The sequence below is a fragment of the Eimeria necatrix genome, genomic scaffold (assembly GCF_000499385.1).
Source record: "Eimeria necatrix Houghton genomic scaffold, Enh_scaff1026, whole genome shotgun sequence".
NCBI classification, from domain to species: Eukaryota; Apicomplexa; class Conoidasida; order Eucoccidiorida; family Eimeriidae; genus Eimeria; species Eimeria necatrix.
Window position 1 is genome coordinate 1 of NW_013651833.1, and position 12,469 is coordinate 12,469.

General features: G+C 58.8%; 3 protein-coding genes across 3 annotated transcripts; all 3 read left to right on the forward strand.

The window, feature by feature from the left end:
* Positions 1 to 1,602: 1,602 nt before the first annotated feature.
* ENH_00000910 (hypothetical protein, conserved) lies at positions 1,603 to 1,869 on the forward strand (the record flags this gene model as incomplete). Its single annotated transcript, XM_013578149.1, has 1 exon — positions 1,603 to 1,869. One exon carries the CDS (start codon positions 1,603 to 1,605, stop codon positions 1,867 to 1,869), a length of 267 nt encoding a protein of 88 aa, XP_013433603.1.
* A 1,355-nt stretch (positions 1,870 to 3,224) lies between these two features.
* On the forward strand, positions 3,225 to 6,010 carry ENH_00000920 (hypothetical protein; the record flags this gene model as incomplete). The annotated part of the gene is given in 4 exon segments (XM_013578150.1): positions 3,225 to 4,420; positions 4,523 to 4,541; positions 4,546 to 5,079; positions 5,303 to 6,010. Coding segments are annotated over 4 exon segments (2,457 nt in total).
* A 1,819-nt stretch (positions 6,011 to 7,829) lies between these two features.
* ENH_00000930 (translational activator, putative) lies at positions 7,830 to 12,240 on the forward strand (the record flags this gene model as incomplete). The annotated part of the gene is made up of 2 exons (XM_013578151.1): positions 7,830 to 8,552; positions 8,773 to 12,240. 2 exons carry the CDS (start codon positions 7,830 to 7,832, stop codon positions 12,238 to 12,240), a joined length of 4,191 nt encoding a protein of 1,396 aa, XP_013433605.1.
* Between the last annotated feature and the right edge of the window lie 229 nt (positions 12,241 to 12,469).

Here is a 12,469-nt window from a genome sequence, read left to right on the forward strand (position 1 = left end):
CCTGGTGATGGCTTTGTTGGTGGTGGCGCTGCTGCTGCTGCAGTGCTGTTGCTGCTGCAGTGCTGCTGCTGCTGCAGTGCTGCTGCTGCTTGTGCTGCTGCTGCTGATGATAATGGTGGTGGTGGTTCTGCTGCTGTTGTGGCTGTTTGTGGTGCTGCTGCTGCTGTTGCTCCGGCTGCTGCTGCGGCTGCGTCGCGCTGCTTCAACTGCTGCTGCGGTGCAGCAGCAAAAAAGTGCCTGCTGCTGCACTTCTGTCTTGCTGCTGCCTTTGTTTGTTTCTTTACTTTTGCTGCTCTCCCAATGCATCTCTTTTATTCCTTTAATCTCTTTTAATTTCTCATTTTCTTTTCAGCCTTCCAACCTCAAAAAAAAATTCATTATTTATTTATTTATTTATTTATTTAAATATTAATTTATTTATTTATTTATTTGTTTATTTGTATATTTATTTATTCATTTACTAATTCATTAATTATTAACTTATCCATTTATATATTTACATCATTTCCACACACATTTATCCATTCATAATTAACTAATTAATTAACTATTTATTTATTCATTTATTATTTATTTTATTTATTTATTTATTTATTTATTTATTTATCTATTTATTTATTTATTTATTTATTTATTTATTTATTTATTTATTTATTTATTTATTTATTTATTTATTTATTTATTTATTATTAGATAAAGGAGCACCACGCGTTGGGCCCTTCGGCCTTTCTGATGGTGATAGCCAACAAAATGGACTTGGAAGAAAAACTGGAAGTTTCGGAAGAAGAGACTCGGGCTTTTGCTGCTTCAATTGGGGCTGCATGCGCATGCACTTCCGCCAAGGTTCGCTTTTAAACCCCTTTCTAAACCCTTTTTTAGGGTTTTCTAACCGCCGTTCTGGGGTTTTCTAACCGCCGCTTCAGGCGGGCTCTAGTCGCGCGTTTAGGGTTTTTGAAGCGCCTTTTCGGGGTTTTTTAATCGCTGTTTTAGGGTTTTTGAATCGCTGTTTAGGGTTTTTGAATCGCTGTTTTAGGGTTTTTGAATCGCTGTTCTGGGGTTTTTGAATCGCTGTTTTAGGGTTTTTGAATCGCCGTTTTGGGGTTCTCGAATCGCCCTTTTAGGGTTTTTGAATCGCCCTTTTAGGGTTTTTGAATCTCTGTTTTGGGGTTTTTAAATCGCCCTTTTGGAGTTTTTGAATCGCCGTTCTGGGTTTTTAAATTGCCGTTTGGGGTTTTTAAATCGCTTTTTTAGGGTTTTTGAATCGCCCTTTTAGGGGTTTTGAATCGCTGTTTTGGGGTTTTTTAATCGCTTTTTTAGGGTTTTTGAATCGCTTTCTGAGGGTTTATAGGAGCCTTTTTATGAGGGTTTTTAAACGGCTTTTTGGGGTTTTTTATTCGCCATTTTAGGGTTTCTAATTGGGGCTTTGGGTCGGCTTTTGGGGCTTTATTTGCATGCCCTTTTTAATTAATTGTTTCGTTTTTTAATTCCATCATTTGAAGCTAAAATTAATTTATTTACTCATTGGGAAATTAGGGTTTAGGGTTTAGGGTTTAGGGTTTGGGGTTTGTGCAGACTTCCGCGAACGTGGACGCGGCCTTTTTAATGGTGGCATCGAAGCTCGCGGAGAAGCGACGCGCTGCTGCTGCTGCTGCTGCTGCTGCAGCTGCAGGCAGCAGCAGCAGCAGCAGCAGCAGCAGCAGCAGCGCGAACCCAGCAGCAGCAGCAGCAGCAGCAGCAGCAGCACGGGGAGACGCATTTTCCTTAACTGCTTCCTCTTCTTTTGCTGCTAGAACTCGCTGCTTCTGCAGCAGCTGCTCGGGGCAGCGGCTGCAGCGGCCTGCAGCTGGGGACCGCCTGGAGCTCACGTAAACCCTAAACCCTAAACCCTAAACCCTTGACGCCTTCCCTACCTTCTCCAGCAGCAGCAGCAGCAGCAGCAGCAGCAGCAGCAGCAGCAGCAGCAAGAGAGGGGTAAATGTCTTTGGATTGTCTTTTGCTGTGGGGTGGCTGCAGGGATGTTCGCGGCCAGCAAGGCGGCGCCCAATAAACCCTAAACCCTAAACCCTAAACCCTAGATGGGGGGATAAGAGATGACGCGAGTGGGGTCTCGGCGAGGGTTTAGGGTTTACGCGCTGAGACCTCGTTGCCTCCCTATGGGCTTTCTGCCGTTAGGGTTTAGGGTTTAGGGTTTAGGGTTTAGGAGTAAAGGCTGGTGAAGCAGGGTTTGCATTTTCCAAATGTCTGTTCTGCAGCAGCAAAGAGACTACAAGATGAAAGGTGCTTACTGCTGCTGCTGCTGCTGCTGCTGCAGCCTGCAGCAGCAGCAGCAGCAGCAGCAGCAGCAGCAGCAGCAGCAACTTGGGTGGACGTTTTCGCGTAGCTGTTTCCTCTTCTGTAGACCCTTAGTTGAGGTTCCGCGCAGCCCCTGCAGCAGCTGGGCTCCAGGGTTTAGGGTTTAGGGTTTAGGGTTTAGGGTTAGCCCTTGGCATGAGCTGGCGCAGTGTGAGGGTTTAGGGTTTGGGGTTTGGGTGTGCAGCTGCGAGTGTTAAGCAGCGGAAGAAAAGCCTTTTTCGGGGCTTTAAGTTTGCACTGGACTTTAAAATTGAAATAAAACTTTATTTAAATGAATTTGAACTTTTAAATTGAAATAAAACTTAAATGAATTTGAAAAGAAAGTCGCAAAGAAGGCGCGGGAGAGCTGCGGGGTTGGGGCCCGCGGGGTGTATGGACAGCCGGCTGCTGCATGCGCCCGAAGAACTGCAGCAGATACACCCCAGCTCTTCTTCCTTTTTGAAATGTTTAAATTAATTTAATTTAATTTTAATTTTCCTTTTTAATGGTCCAAAAAGCGGACGGAAAGCCCCGGAGGAAGGGGAAGAGGCGAAGCTGCATGCGGCTGCTGCTGCTGCTCAGGTGTACATACACTTCAATCCTCGGGGCTCCTTCCAAACTCCACTTCTTCTGTTCATAACTTTTATTTTTGTTTTATTTCTTTTCCAAAAAGGCGCCTCGGGTGTGCCTTCCCCTCTCGGGGTGTACAGACACCGCGCAGCAGCTGCTGCAGCAGCAAATTTAGACAACCCCTGCAGCTGTTGCTGCTGCTGCTGCAGCAGCAAACGCCCGGGCCTGTGCTGAGGGCAGCGGGGCCTGCTGCTCGCGTAACTCCTAAACCCTAAACCCTAAACCCTAAACCCTAGCCACGGGACACCTGCTGCTGCCGCAATATGCCAGAAGAGGTACTACAGGATGGCCTGGGGGCCCCTCTAGAGGGGCCCCCCGGCCTTTTAGCTGCTTTAGAGGAGCTCAGTGACCTGGAAGTGCTGCAGCAGCAGCAGCAGCTGCTGCTGCTGCAGCAAATCCTAGATGAGATCAAGGAGAGAAGCAGCAGCAGCAGCAGCAGCAGCAGCAGCTTGCTGTCTGAGGAGGAGTTCAAGGGCCTCTGCAGCTCCGTGCTGCTGTCGCCTGCAGCATGCAGCAGCAGCAAGCGCAGCAGCAGCAGCTGGCGCTGCTGCTTCTCCCGCCTGCAAGCCGCAGCAGCAAGGGCTCTCGCCCAAGAAGCAGCAGCAGCAGCAGCAGCAGCAGCAGCAGGAAGCACGCCCCAGCAGCAGCAGCTGCCGCTGCTGCAGCAGTTTTGCTCTACGCTGCAGGCCACCATGAAGGGCCTCGGCCGCAGCGCAGCAGCAGCAGCTGTGGGCAGCAGCTTCCTCTCCGTGCTGCTGCTGCTGCCGCCTGCTGCTCTTGCTGCTGCTGCTGCTGCAGACTGCTGCAGCAAAAGCATAGGGGGTGTCTTGCTGCAGATAGAGCGCGTTGCTGCCGACGTGTTTGCTGCTGCAGTCGCCCGCCAGAGCCGGCACAAGCAGGAGCACCAGCAGCAGCAGCAGCAGCAGCAGCAGCAGCAGCAGCAGCAGCAGCACGAAGAGCAGCAAATTCAAATCGAGCAGCTGCTGCAGCGCCAGGCCCTCAAGCTTCCCTGGGCCAAAGTGCTGCAGCAGCTGCTGCTGGTGTCTCCTAAGGCGAGGGCGCATGCGCTACAGGTAGCAGAGAACACCATTAGCAGCAGCAGCAGCAGCAGCAGCAGCAGCAGCAGCAGCAGCAGCCTTTGCTGCTGGCTGCTTTGCTGCTGGGCCTGCAAAGTTCTGCTGCGCAGCAAAGGTAAAGGGGGGACTGCTGCTGCTGCTGCTGCTGCTGCAGCAAAAAAGGAGGCTCTGGACTTGCGAGAGAAGCTCCTGCACTTGTTCCTCCAGGTAACAGCAGCAGCAGCAGCAGCAGCAGCAACAGCAGCAGCAGCAGCAGCAAAAGCACGCGCGAGCGATGCGGCGCCAATGGCTGCGCTGCAGCAGCAGACCCCACAGCTGCAGCACCACAGCAGCAGCAGCAGCAGCAGCAGAGCAGCAGCAGGACTGCTGCTGCTGCACGGCGGGTGCATGCGTTTGCTGTTTTGCTGCAGCTGCTGGACGGCCGCCGCTGCTGCGCTGCTGCTGCCTTTTGCTGCTTCTCTCCTTTGGGGCTGCTGCTGCAGCAGCAAGACTGGGAGGCCCTCATAGCCCCAGCAGCAGCAAAAGGCTTTGCCCGCTCGCTGGATGCTGCGGGGCCCCCGCTGCTGCTGCTGCTGCGCCACTCCGCTGCAGACACGAGCGGGTACGCTGCTGCTGCTGCTGCTGCTGCTGTTTCTGTTGCTGCTGCTGTTGCTGCTGCTGTTGTTGCTGCTGCTGTTGCTGCTGCTGTTGCTGCTGCTGTTGCTGCTGCTGTTGCTGCTGCTGTTGCTGCTGCGGGTGCTGCTGCTGCTGCTGCTGCTGCGTGGCCGTTGCGGCATTTGCAGGCGCTGCTGCTGCTGTGCTGCTGCTGTTGCTGCTGCGCAGCTGCCTGCTGCTGCTGCTGCACGAGCTGCTGCCGACTCTGAAGTCAGCAGCAACACTTGCTTTGTCAGCTCGGGGCCGTGCTGCACTTGCTGTCAGCATTATTAAGAGAGCAGCAGCAAACTGCCGCAGCGCAGCAGCACCCTTCACGGCGCAGCAGCAGCTGCTGCAGCAGCTCAGCACTCCGGGGCTGAAGACTCTGGATACCATCGCTTTGCTGCAGGTATATCTGCTGCTGCTGCTGTTGCTGCTGCTGCTGCTGCTGCTGTTGCTGCTCCCGCTGCTCTTGGTGGTGCTGCTGCTGCTGCAGCTCTGGCTTCTTGGGACACAGCCGTTGCTGCTGGCTGCCTCTTGCTGCTGCTGCTGCTGAGGGCTTCTCTGCTGCTGCTGCTGCTTAGGGGAGTGCTGCTGCTGTTGCTGCTGCTGCTGCTGCTGCTGCTTCACAGGCAGCAACTGCATGCACTCCCACCGCTCTGCAAGAGCCAACAGTGTCTGCTGAGGAGCTGCAGCAGCTGCAGCAGCACCTCAGCAGCAGCAGCAAAGTGCATGCGCTGCTGGCAGCAGATGTGAACGACGACGTGAAGGCCGCGTGCTGCAGTTTATTGGGTCGCGTGCTGCCGCTGCTGCTGCGGCGCAGCAGCAGCAGCAGCAGCAGCAGCGGCGCGCCCGAGCAGCAGAAGCAGCTGCAGCACCTGCTGCAGCAGGGGCTGAAGCAGCTAGGCGGCTTCTGTGCTGCTGCCAACAAAAAGGGGACTGTCTCTGGAGAGCAGCAGCAGCTGCTGCTTGCTGCTGCAGAGGAAGCTCTGGAGAGAATTGTGTCAGCAGCAGCTGCAGCAGAAGGGCCTGCAGCAGCAGAGACGCAGCAGGTGCTGCAGCAGCTGCTGCAGCAGCTGCTGCCGCTCCTCAGCGCATGCAGCACACGAGCAGCACTGCGTGCTGCATCTCTCAGGGCCTGGTCTTTGTGGCTGCTTATTGAGCAGCTGCCGCAGGGAGCAGCAGCAGCAGCAGCAGCAGCAGCAGCAGCAGCAAAGCAGCAGCTGGACAGTGCACAGAGCCCCTCGCTTGCTGCAGCAGCAGCTCTCTGGGCAGAAGCAAATTCGTGCTTCTCGCTTCCGACCCACAAGGCAAGTCCAGGCCCAAACCCTAAACGCTAAACCCTAAACCCTAAACCCTAACGCAGGCAGCGGGCCCTGCTGCTGTGCAGCTGCTGCTGCTGCGCTGCTGCTGCTTCCTCTGCTGCAGCAGTCGCGCGACGAGCTGCTGCTGCAGCTGCGGGTGTACGGACAGCTGCTGATGCGGCTGCAGCAGCCGCTGGGGGGGCGGCAGCTAACTGCCACATCTTGCTGCAGCAGCAGCAGCGAGGGTTTGTGTGCTGCTGCTTGGGATATTGCAAGTGCAGTTGCTGCTGCTGCAACGCAGCAGCAGCAGCAGCAGCTGCAGCAGAAGACGCAGCAGCAGCAAAACGCGCTGCAGCCGCCCTTCTACATGGGCTTGCTGCGCGTGCTCTGCCACCTGCAGCAGTTCCACGTCTCGCCAGCAGCAGCAGCAGCAGCAGAAGGCACTGCAGCAGCAATAGGGCAGCACGGAGGGAAGCAAGTAGAAGAAAGCTACACCTCCAGCTTGCTGCTGCTGCAGCGAGCAGCAGCAACAAATGACGCTGTTGCTGCTCAACTTGCGCTGGCTTTCTTTCAGCTGCTTTGCGAGGTCTCTGCAGCACATGCAGCAAATAGCAGCAGCAGCAGCAGCAGCAGCAGCAGCAACAACAGCAATAAAGTTAAAGCACCTGTGTCCCCAGCAGCAGCAGCAGCTACAGCGGGAAGGTATGAGTTTGCAGCAGGGATAAAGAGCAGCATGCTGCAGTCTTTGCTGCAGCAGCTCGTGCGGCTGCTTGTTCCTGCTGTGCAGCGCAGCAGCAGCAGCAGCAGCAGCAGCAAGGAGCTGCACCCAGCAAGACCTGGGCTGAATGCGCTGCTGCTGCTGTGTGCTGCTCACCCAGCAGCAAGAGAAGAAGGACGCAGCTCAGTTCCCCTGTGTCGTTCGGTGCTGCTGCTGCTGTCGAGGCGCACTTGCTGCAGCAGCAGCAGCAGCAGCAGCAGCAGCAGCGGGGTGGTAGACTGGCAGCAGCTGCTGCAGCTGCTGCCGCTCTCTGCTTCTGGAGAAGCGGACACGGACTGCAGCGACTGCAGCGGCATAGGCCGCGCCTGCGACGGAGTTGCTGCTGCTGCTAGCTGCTTCCTGCAGGAGCAGCAGCAGCAGCAGCAGGAGCTGCAGCAGCTAAGCCTGGAGGCGCCGAAGGCCCGGGGCCGCTGCACCAGCAGCAACTGGCGCGAGGCCCTCGCAGGGCTCAGCAGCAGCAGCACGAGCTGCTGCTGCAGTCTAGTGCAGCAGCTGCCAGCAGCAGAAGTTGCTGCATGCACTCCTGATATTGCTGCTATGTTTTTCGCCCCCAATGACACTCTTTTTGTAATTGACGGAGTTTACGTGCCTGCAGCAACAAGTTCTGCTGCTGCTGCTCCTGCTGCTGCAGCGCGGCCCAGCAGCAGCAGCAGCAGCAGCAGCAGCAAAGGCGCTGCTGCTGGCCGCGGGGCAGCAGGCGGACACGGAAAGGCAGCAGCGGGAGCAGCAGCAAAAGGACAGAAGAGCCTCACCCGAGAGCAGCTGCAGCAGGAGGGGCTGAAGCAGCAGCAGCAGAAGCGGCAGCAGCTGCTGCGGCTGCAGCGCCGCTGCAGCAGAGTTTTGCTGCAGCTGGGGTATCTCGTGAGCGGCGCGGGCAGCGAATGTGCAGACTTGCTGCTGGCTCCAGCAGCACCAACACCCGCAGCAGCAGCAGCAGCAGCAGCAGCACCAGCAGCAGCAGCAGCACCAGCAGCAGCAGCAGCACCAGCAGCAGCAGCAGCAGCAGCAGCAGCACCAGCAGCAGCAGCAGCAGCAGCAGCAGGAGGCGAGGTGCTGCTGCTGCCTACTCTGGAGCTGATGCTGCGCTGCCCCATCACCTGCAGCAGCGCGCTGCAGTGTCTGCGGCAGCTGGTGAAAGCAGCAGTTGCTGCTGCTGTGCTGCCAAGGCGTGCTGCTCTTGCTGACGCTTTGCTGCTGGTGCAGCAGCAGCGGGAAGTTGCTGCTGCTGCTGCTGCAGTGCTGTCCACGGGGCGCTGCGGCGGGGCCCTCTCCTTAGCTGGCAGCCAGCTGGTGCTGCCGCTGGTGTCTGCTGTGCTGCTGCGCGCAGATGCAGCAGCAGCACCTGCATGCAAGCAGGCGCTGCTGCTGCTGCAGCAGCAGCTGCGGCTGCGGGCCAAACTCGACCCTGCTGCTGTTGCTGCTTGTCTTGCTGCTGTGCTGCGCGCGCACCCGGGGCTGGTAGCAGCAGGGCAGGAGGCGCTGTGTCTTGCTGCTGGGCAGCTGCTGCAGCAGCAGCAGCTGCCGCAGCTGCTGCTGCTGGCCACGAGCGAAGCAGCAGCAACTCGCAAGGCCGTTGCTGCTGCGCTGCAGCACTTTCCTCTGGACTCCGTCGGATCTGCTGCTCCTCTTTTTGCTGCTGCTCTTCTCGTGCTGCAGCAAGACAAAGCTGATCCTGAAACTCCCAAACTTGCTTCTCAGCTGCTGCAGCAGCTGCCGCAGCAGCTAAAGGGGGATGCGCAGCAGCACCTCCAGGTCCTCTCGCAGCTGCTCGCCTGCCCAGACAAAACTTTCAGAGAAATGGTATCTCCATTTGCTGCTGCTGCTGCTGCTGCTGCTGCTGCTGCTGCTGCCTCGCCTGGCTGTGCTGCAGTTGATGCCGGTGCGGCTGCCAATTCTTGTGTTGAGTTCTTCGCTGCTGCTGCGAACTTCGCTGCTGCTGCTGCTGCATTCTTTGCTTTCCGCCGCACTGCTGCATGTTGCTGCTGCTGGGTTTTGGCTGCTGCTGCTGCTGCTGCTGCAGGCAGCGCAGGCGTTTGCTGCTGAAGTGGAGAACGAGGCCGGCGGGGCAGCAGCAGTAGCAGCAGCGCTGCTGCTGCTGCTGGACTTGTTTATGGGTCGGCGTGCGTTGGAGGGTCCCTTCGCAGCCCCCAAGCAGCAGCAGCAGCAGGAGCAGCAGCAGCAGCAGCAGCAGCAGCAGCAAGGGATGGTGTACAAGAAGAAGGAGCTGGACGCTGCGGACATTTTTGGCGGGACCGTGAAGGGCAAGGGGAAGGGCAGGTCCGCAGCAGCAGCAAGTGCTGCTGCTGCGGCAGCTGCAGCAGAGGAAGAGGCGCCTCCCGCGCAGCAGCAGCAGCAGCAGCAGCAGCAGCAGCAGCAGCAGCAGCAGCTGCGGACAGGCCCGGAGCTGGCGGTGATGCACGGCGCAGCTAGCGCGCTTCGCTGCTGCGCCGAGCGCGGGCTGCTGCAGACTGCTGACACTTTGCTGCAGCTGCTGCAGTTCCTGCTGCAGCACAGCCTCGTGTGTCCCGAGGCCCTGGCCGACCCGCTGCTGCAGCAGGAACTTCTTGCTGCTGGTGTTGCAGCAATCCGCAGCGCGGAGGGCGACGCGCTGCGGCGGGAGATCTTCGTCTACCTCGACAGCTGCGCCAGCAAGTTCAGCAGCAGCAGCAGCAGCAGCAGCATCAGCAGCAGCAGCAGCAGCAGCAGCAGCAGCAGCGGTGGCAGAAGCAGCGGCAAAAGCAGCAGCAGCAGCAGCAGCAGCAGCAGCAGCGAGGAGGCTGAGGACCGCGCAGCAGCAGCAGCTCAGGCAGCTCATGCTTTGTTTTGCGGGTCTTTGGCGGAAAAGATGAGCAAAGATGATCCTTTGCTGCTGCCAATAGTGCAGCGGCTGGAAGCTTCGCTGCTGTCTGCTGCTGCTCCTTCCGCCGAAGTGCAGCGGCTGCTGTCGCGGCCGCTGACCCCGCTGGTGAAGCTGCTAGCTGCTGCTGCTCCTGCGCAGCAGCAGCAGCAGCAGCAGCAGCAGGAGCCGCAGCAGCAGCAGCAGCAGCAGCAGCAGGAGCGGTCTGCCGCGCAGCAGCTGCTGCAGCGGTTGCTAGCAGCAGCTTTGGGGGCCCCCGACCTGCCAGTGAGGAGGGGGGCCTCCCTGGGAGTTGCTGCATGCGTGAAGGGTTTGGGGCTGTTGAGTTTGAAGAAAGAAGAAGTGCTGCAGCAGCTGCAGCAGGCCTTAGCAGCAAAAGAAAGTGTGGGGCGGCAGGGGGCGCTGCTGTGCGTGGAGGCGCTGGGGGAGAGTCTGGGCCGGCTGTTCGAGCCGTACACTTTGCTGCTGCTGCAGCAGCTGCTGCAGTGCCTGGGGGACGCAGCAGCACCAGTTCGTGCTGCAGCGCAGCAGGCCGCGCGGCAGCTGATGCAGCAGCAAAGCGCGCACGGGCTGCGCCGCGTGCTGCTGCTGCTGACGCAGCAGCTGCAGCAGCCGCAGTGCAAAGCCAAGGTGGCTAGCTTGCAGCTGCTAGCTGCCATGGCTAGCTGCAACCCGAAGCAGCTAGCCATCTGCGTGGACAAGGCAGTGCCGCTGCTGACGGACGTGGCTAGCGACGCCTGCCTGCCGCAGCAAGTTCGTGCTGCTGCTGCTGCTGCGCTGCAGTCCGTTGCTGCTGCTGCAGTCGAGGCGCCGCAGCTGCAGCAGGCGGTGCCGCAGCTGCTGCAGGCCCTCAAAGACCCCTCTTTGGAAAACTCCAAGAGAGCTCTCGACTCGCTGCTGACTCTGGATTGCTGCTGCTTCTCAGATGCAGCAGCAGCAGCAGCAGCACTATCTCTTTGCATTCCAGTTCTAGTCCGGGCCATCAGCGAGCGCAGCAGCAGCGAAGTCAAGCGGAAAGCAGCAGAAATCATCGGCTCCTTGGGGCTGCTGTGTCAGCAGCAGCAGCTGCTGCTGCCGTACCTGCCGCAGCTGCTGCCGCCGCTGCAGCAGGCCCTCGGGGATCCGATCCCAGCCGTTCGTGCTGCAGCAGCAAGAGCCTGTGGGGCCGTGGCCCGCGGCGTGGGCGAGGAGGAGCTGGCGGAGCTGCTGCAGTGGCTGCTGCAGACGCTGAGCAGCAGCAGCAGCAGCAGCGTGGCGCGCAGCGGCGCAGCCAACGCGCTGTCGGAGCTGCTGCTGGCGTGGGGCCCCGCGCGGCTGCAGCAGCTGCTGCCGCAGCTGCTGCAGCAAGCAGCAGACACGGGGGGGCCCCCCGGGGCCCGCGAAGGCTTCCTGGGACTTTTTGTTTTCTTGCCAAGAGCTTTTCAAAAAGACTTCCAAGACTTCGTTCCCCAAGTGCTGCCAGTTGTGCTGCAGGGCCTTGCTGCTGAGGAGGAAGCAGCAAGAGATGTTGCACTTCGTGCTGCTGAAGTTTGCGTGGAGTTGTTTGCTGCTGCTCACACTGCGCTGCTGCTGCAGCCGCTGGAGGAGGGGCTGCATGCGGGCGACTGGCGGCTGCGCTGCAGCAGCACGCAGCTGCTGGGGCTGCTGCTGCAGCGGCTGCTGCGCGGCAGCGACGACGCTGCTGCTGCAGCAGCAGCAGCAGCAGCAGCAGAAGACGCAGTCCACACCGAAATCCTTTCCCTCGAACGCAGGAACTTCATTCTTGCTTCGCTTTTTGCTGCTCGCTGCGACGAAAGTGCTGCTGTTCGACAAACTGCAGCAGCAGCATGGAAAAGAGTTGTTGCAAACTCTGCAAAAACTCTCAAAGAAATCCTCCCCATCCTCACCCGCAGACTCATTGCCAATCTTGCTGCTCCTGCTGCGCTGCAGCGGCAGCAGCAGAAGCAAAAAGCTGCTGCCAGGTGCATCGGCGCACTCGCACACAAAATGGCAGACCAGGTCCTCCCGCAGCTCATCCCCTACCTCGAACAGGTGCTGCTCCTGCTGCTGCTGCTGCTGCTCCTGCTGCTGCTGCTCCTGCTGCTGCTGCTGCTCCTGCTGCTGCTGCTGCTCGTGCTGCTGCTGCTGCAGATTCTCCTGCTGCTGGTGTTTCTTGGGCTGCTGCTGCTGCTGCTGCTGCTGGTGCGGATTCTCCTGCTGCTGGTGTTTCTTGTGCTGCTGCTGCTGCTGCTGCTGCTGCTGCGGATTCTCCTGCTGCTGGTGTTTCTTGGGCTGCTGCTGGTTCTGCTGCTGCTGCTGCTGCTTGCTGCCGCTGCGTTGCTGCTTCGGGCTGTCGCTCTTGCGGCGCGTTCTGCCCCGCTTTCCAGCCTCTGCTGCTGCTGCTGCTGCTGCTGCTGCTGCTGCTGCAGTCGCTGGGATCGCCGGACCCGTCGACTCGCCGGGGAGTTTGTCAGGGGCTGCTGGAAATATTCCGCAGCGGCTCTCGTGCTGCTCTTGCTGCTAACGTGGAGGCTTTGCTGCTGCTGCTGCGGCGGGCGCTGCAAGACAAAGACGCAGCAGTGCAGCAGGCTGCTGCTGCTGCTGCTGCTGTTTGCCTGGAGACAATGGGCGCCGAGGTCTCCGGGAAGCTGATTCCCCCGCTGCTGCAGCAGCTGCTGCGGCCGCCGCTGCTGAGCCACGAAGACGCTGCTGCTGCTGCTGCAGCAGGAAGGGCCGCGCAGCTGCAGGGCTTCGAGCTGCTGCTGCGGGAGCAGCCCCACGCAGTGCTGCCGCAGCTGCTGGAGCAAGCAGCAGCAGCGCAGCAGCAGCAAAATGGAGCAACAGCTTCTCTAATTGGTGTTGCTGCTGCTATGGACCCCCC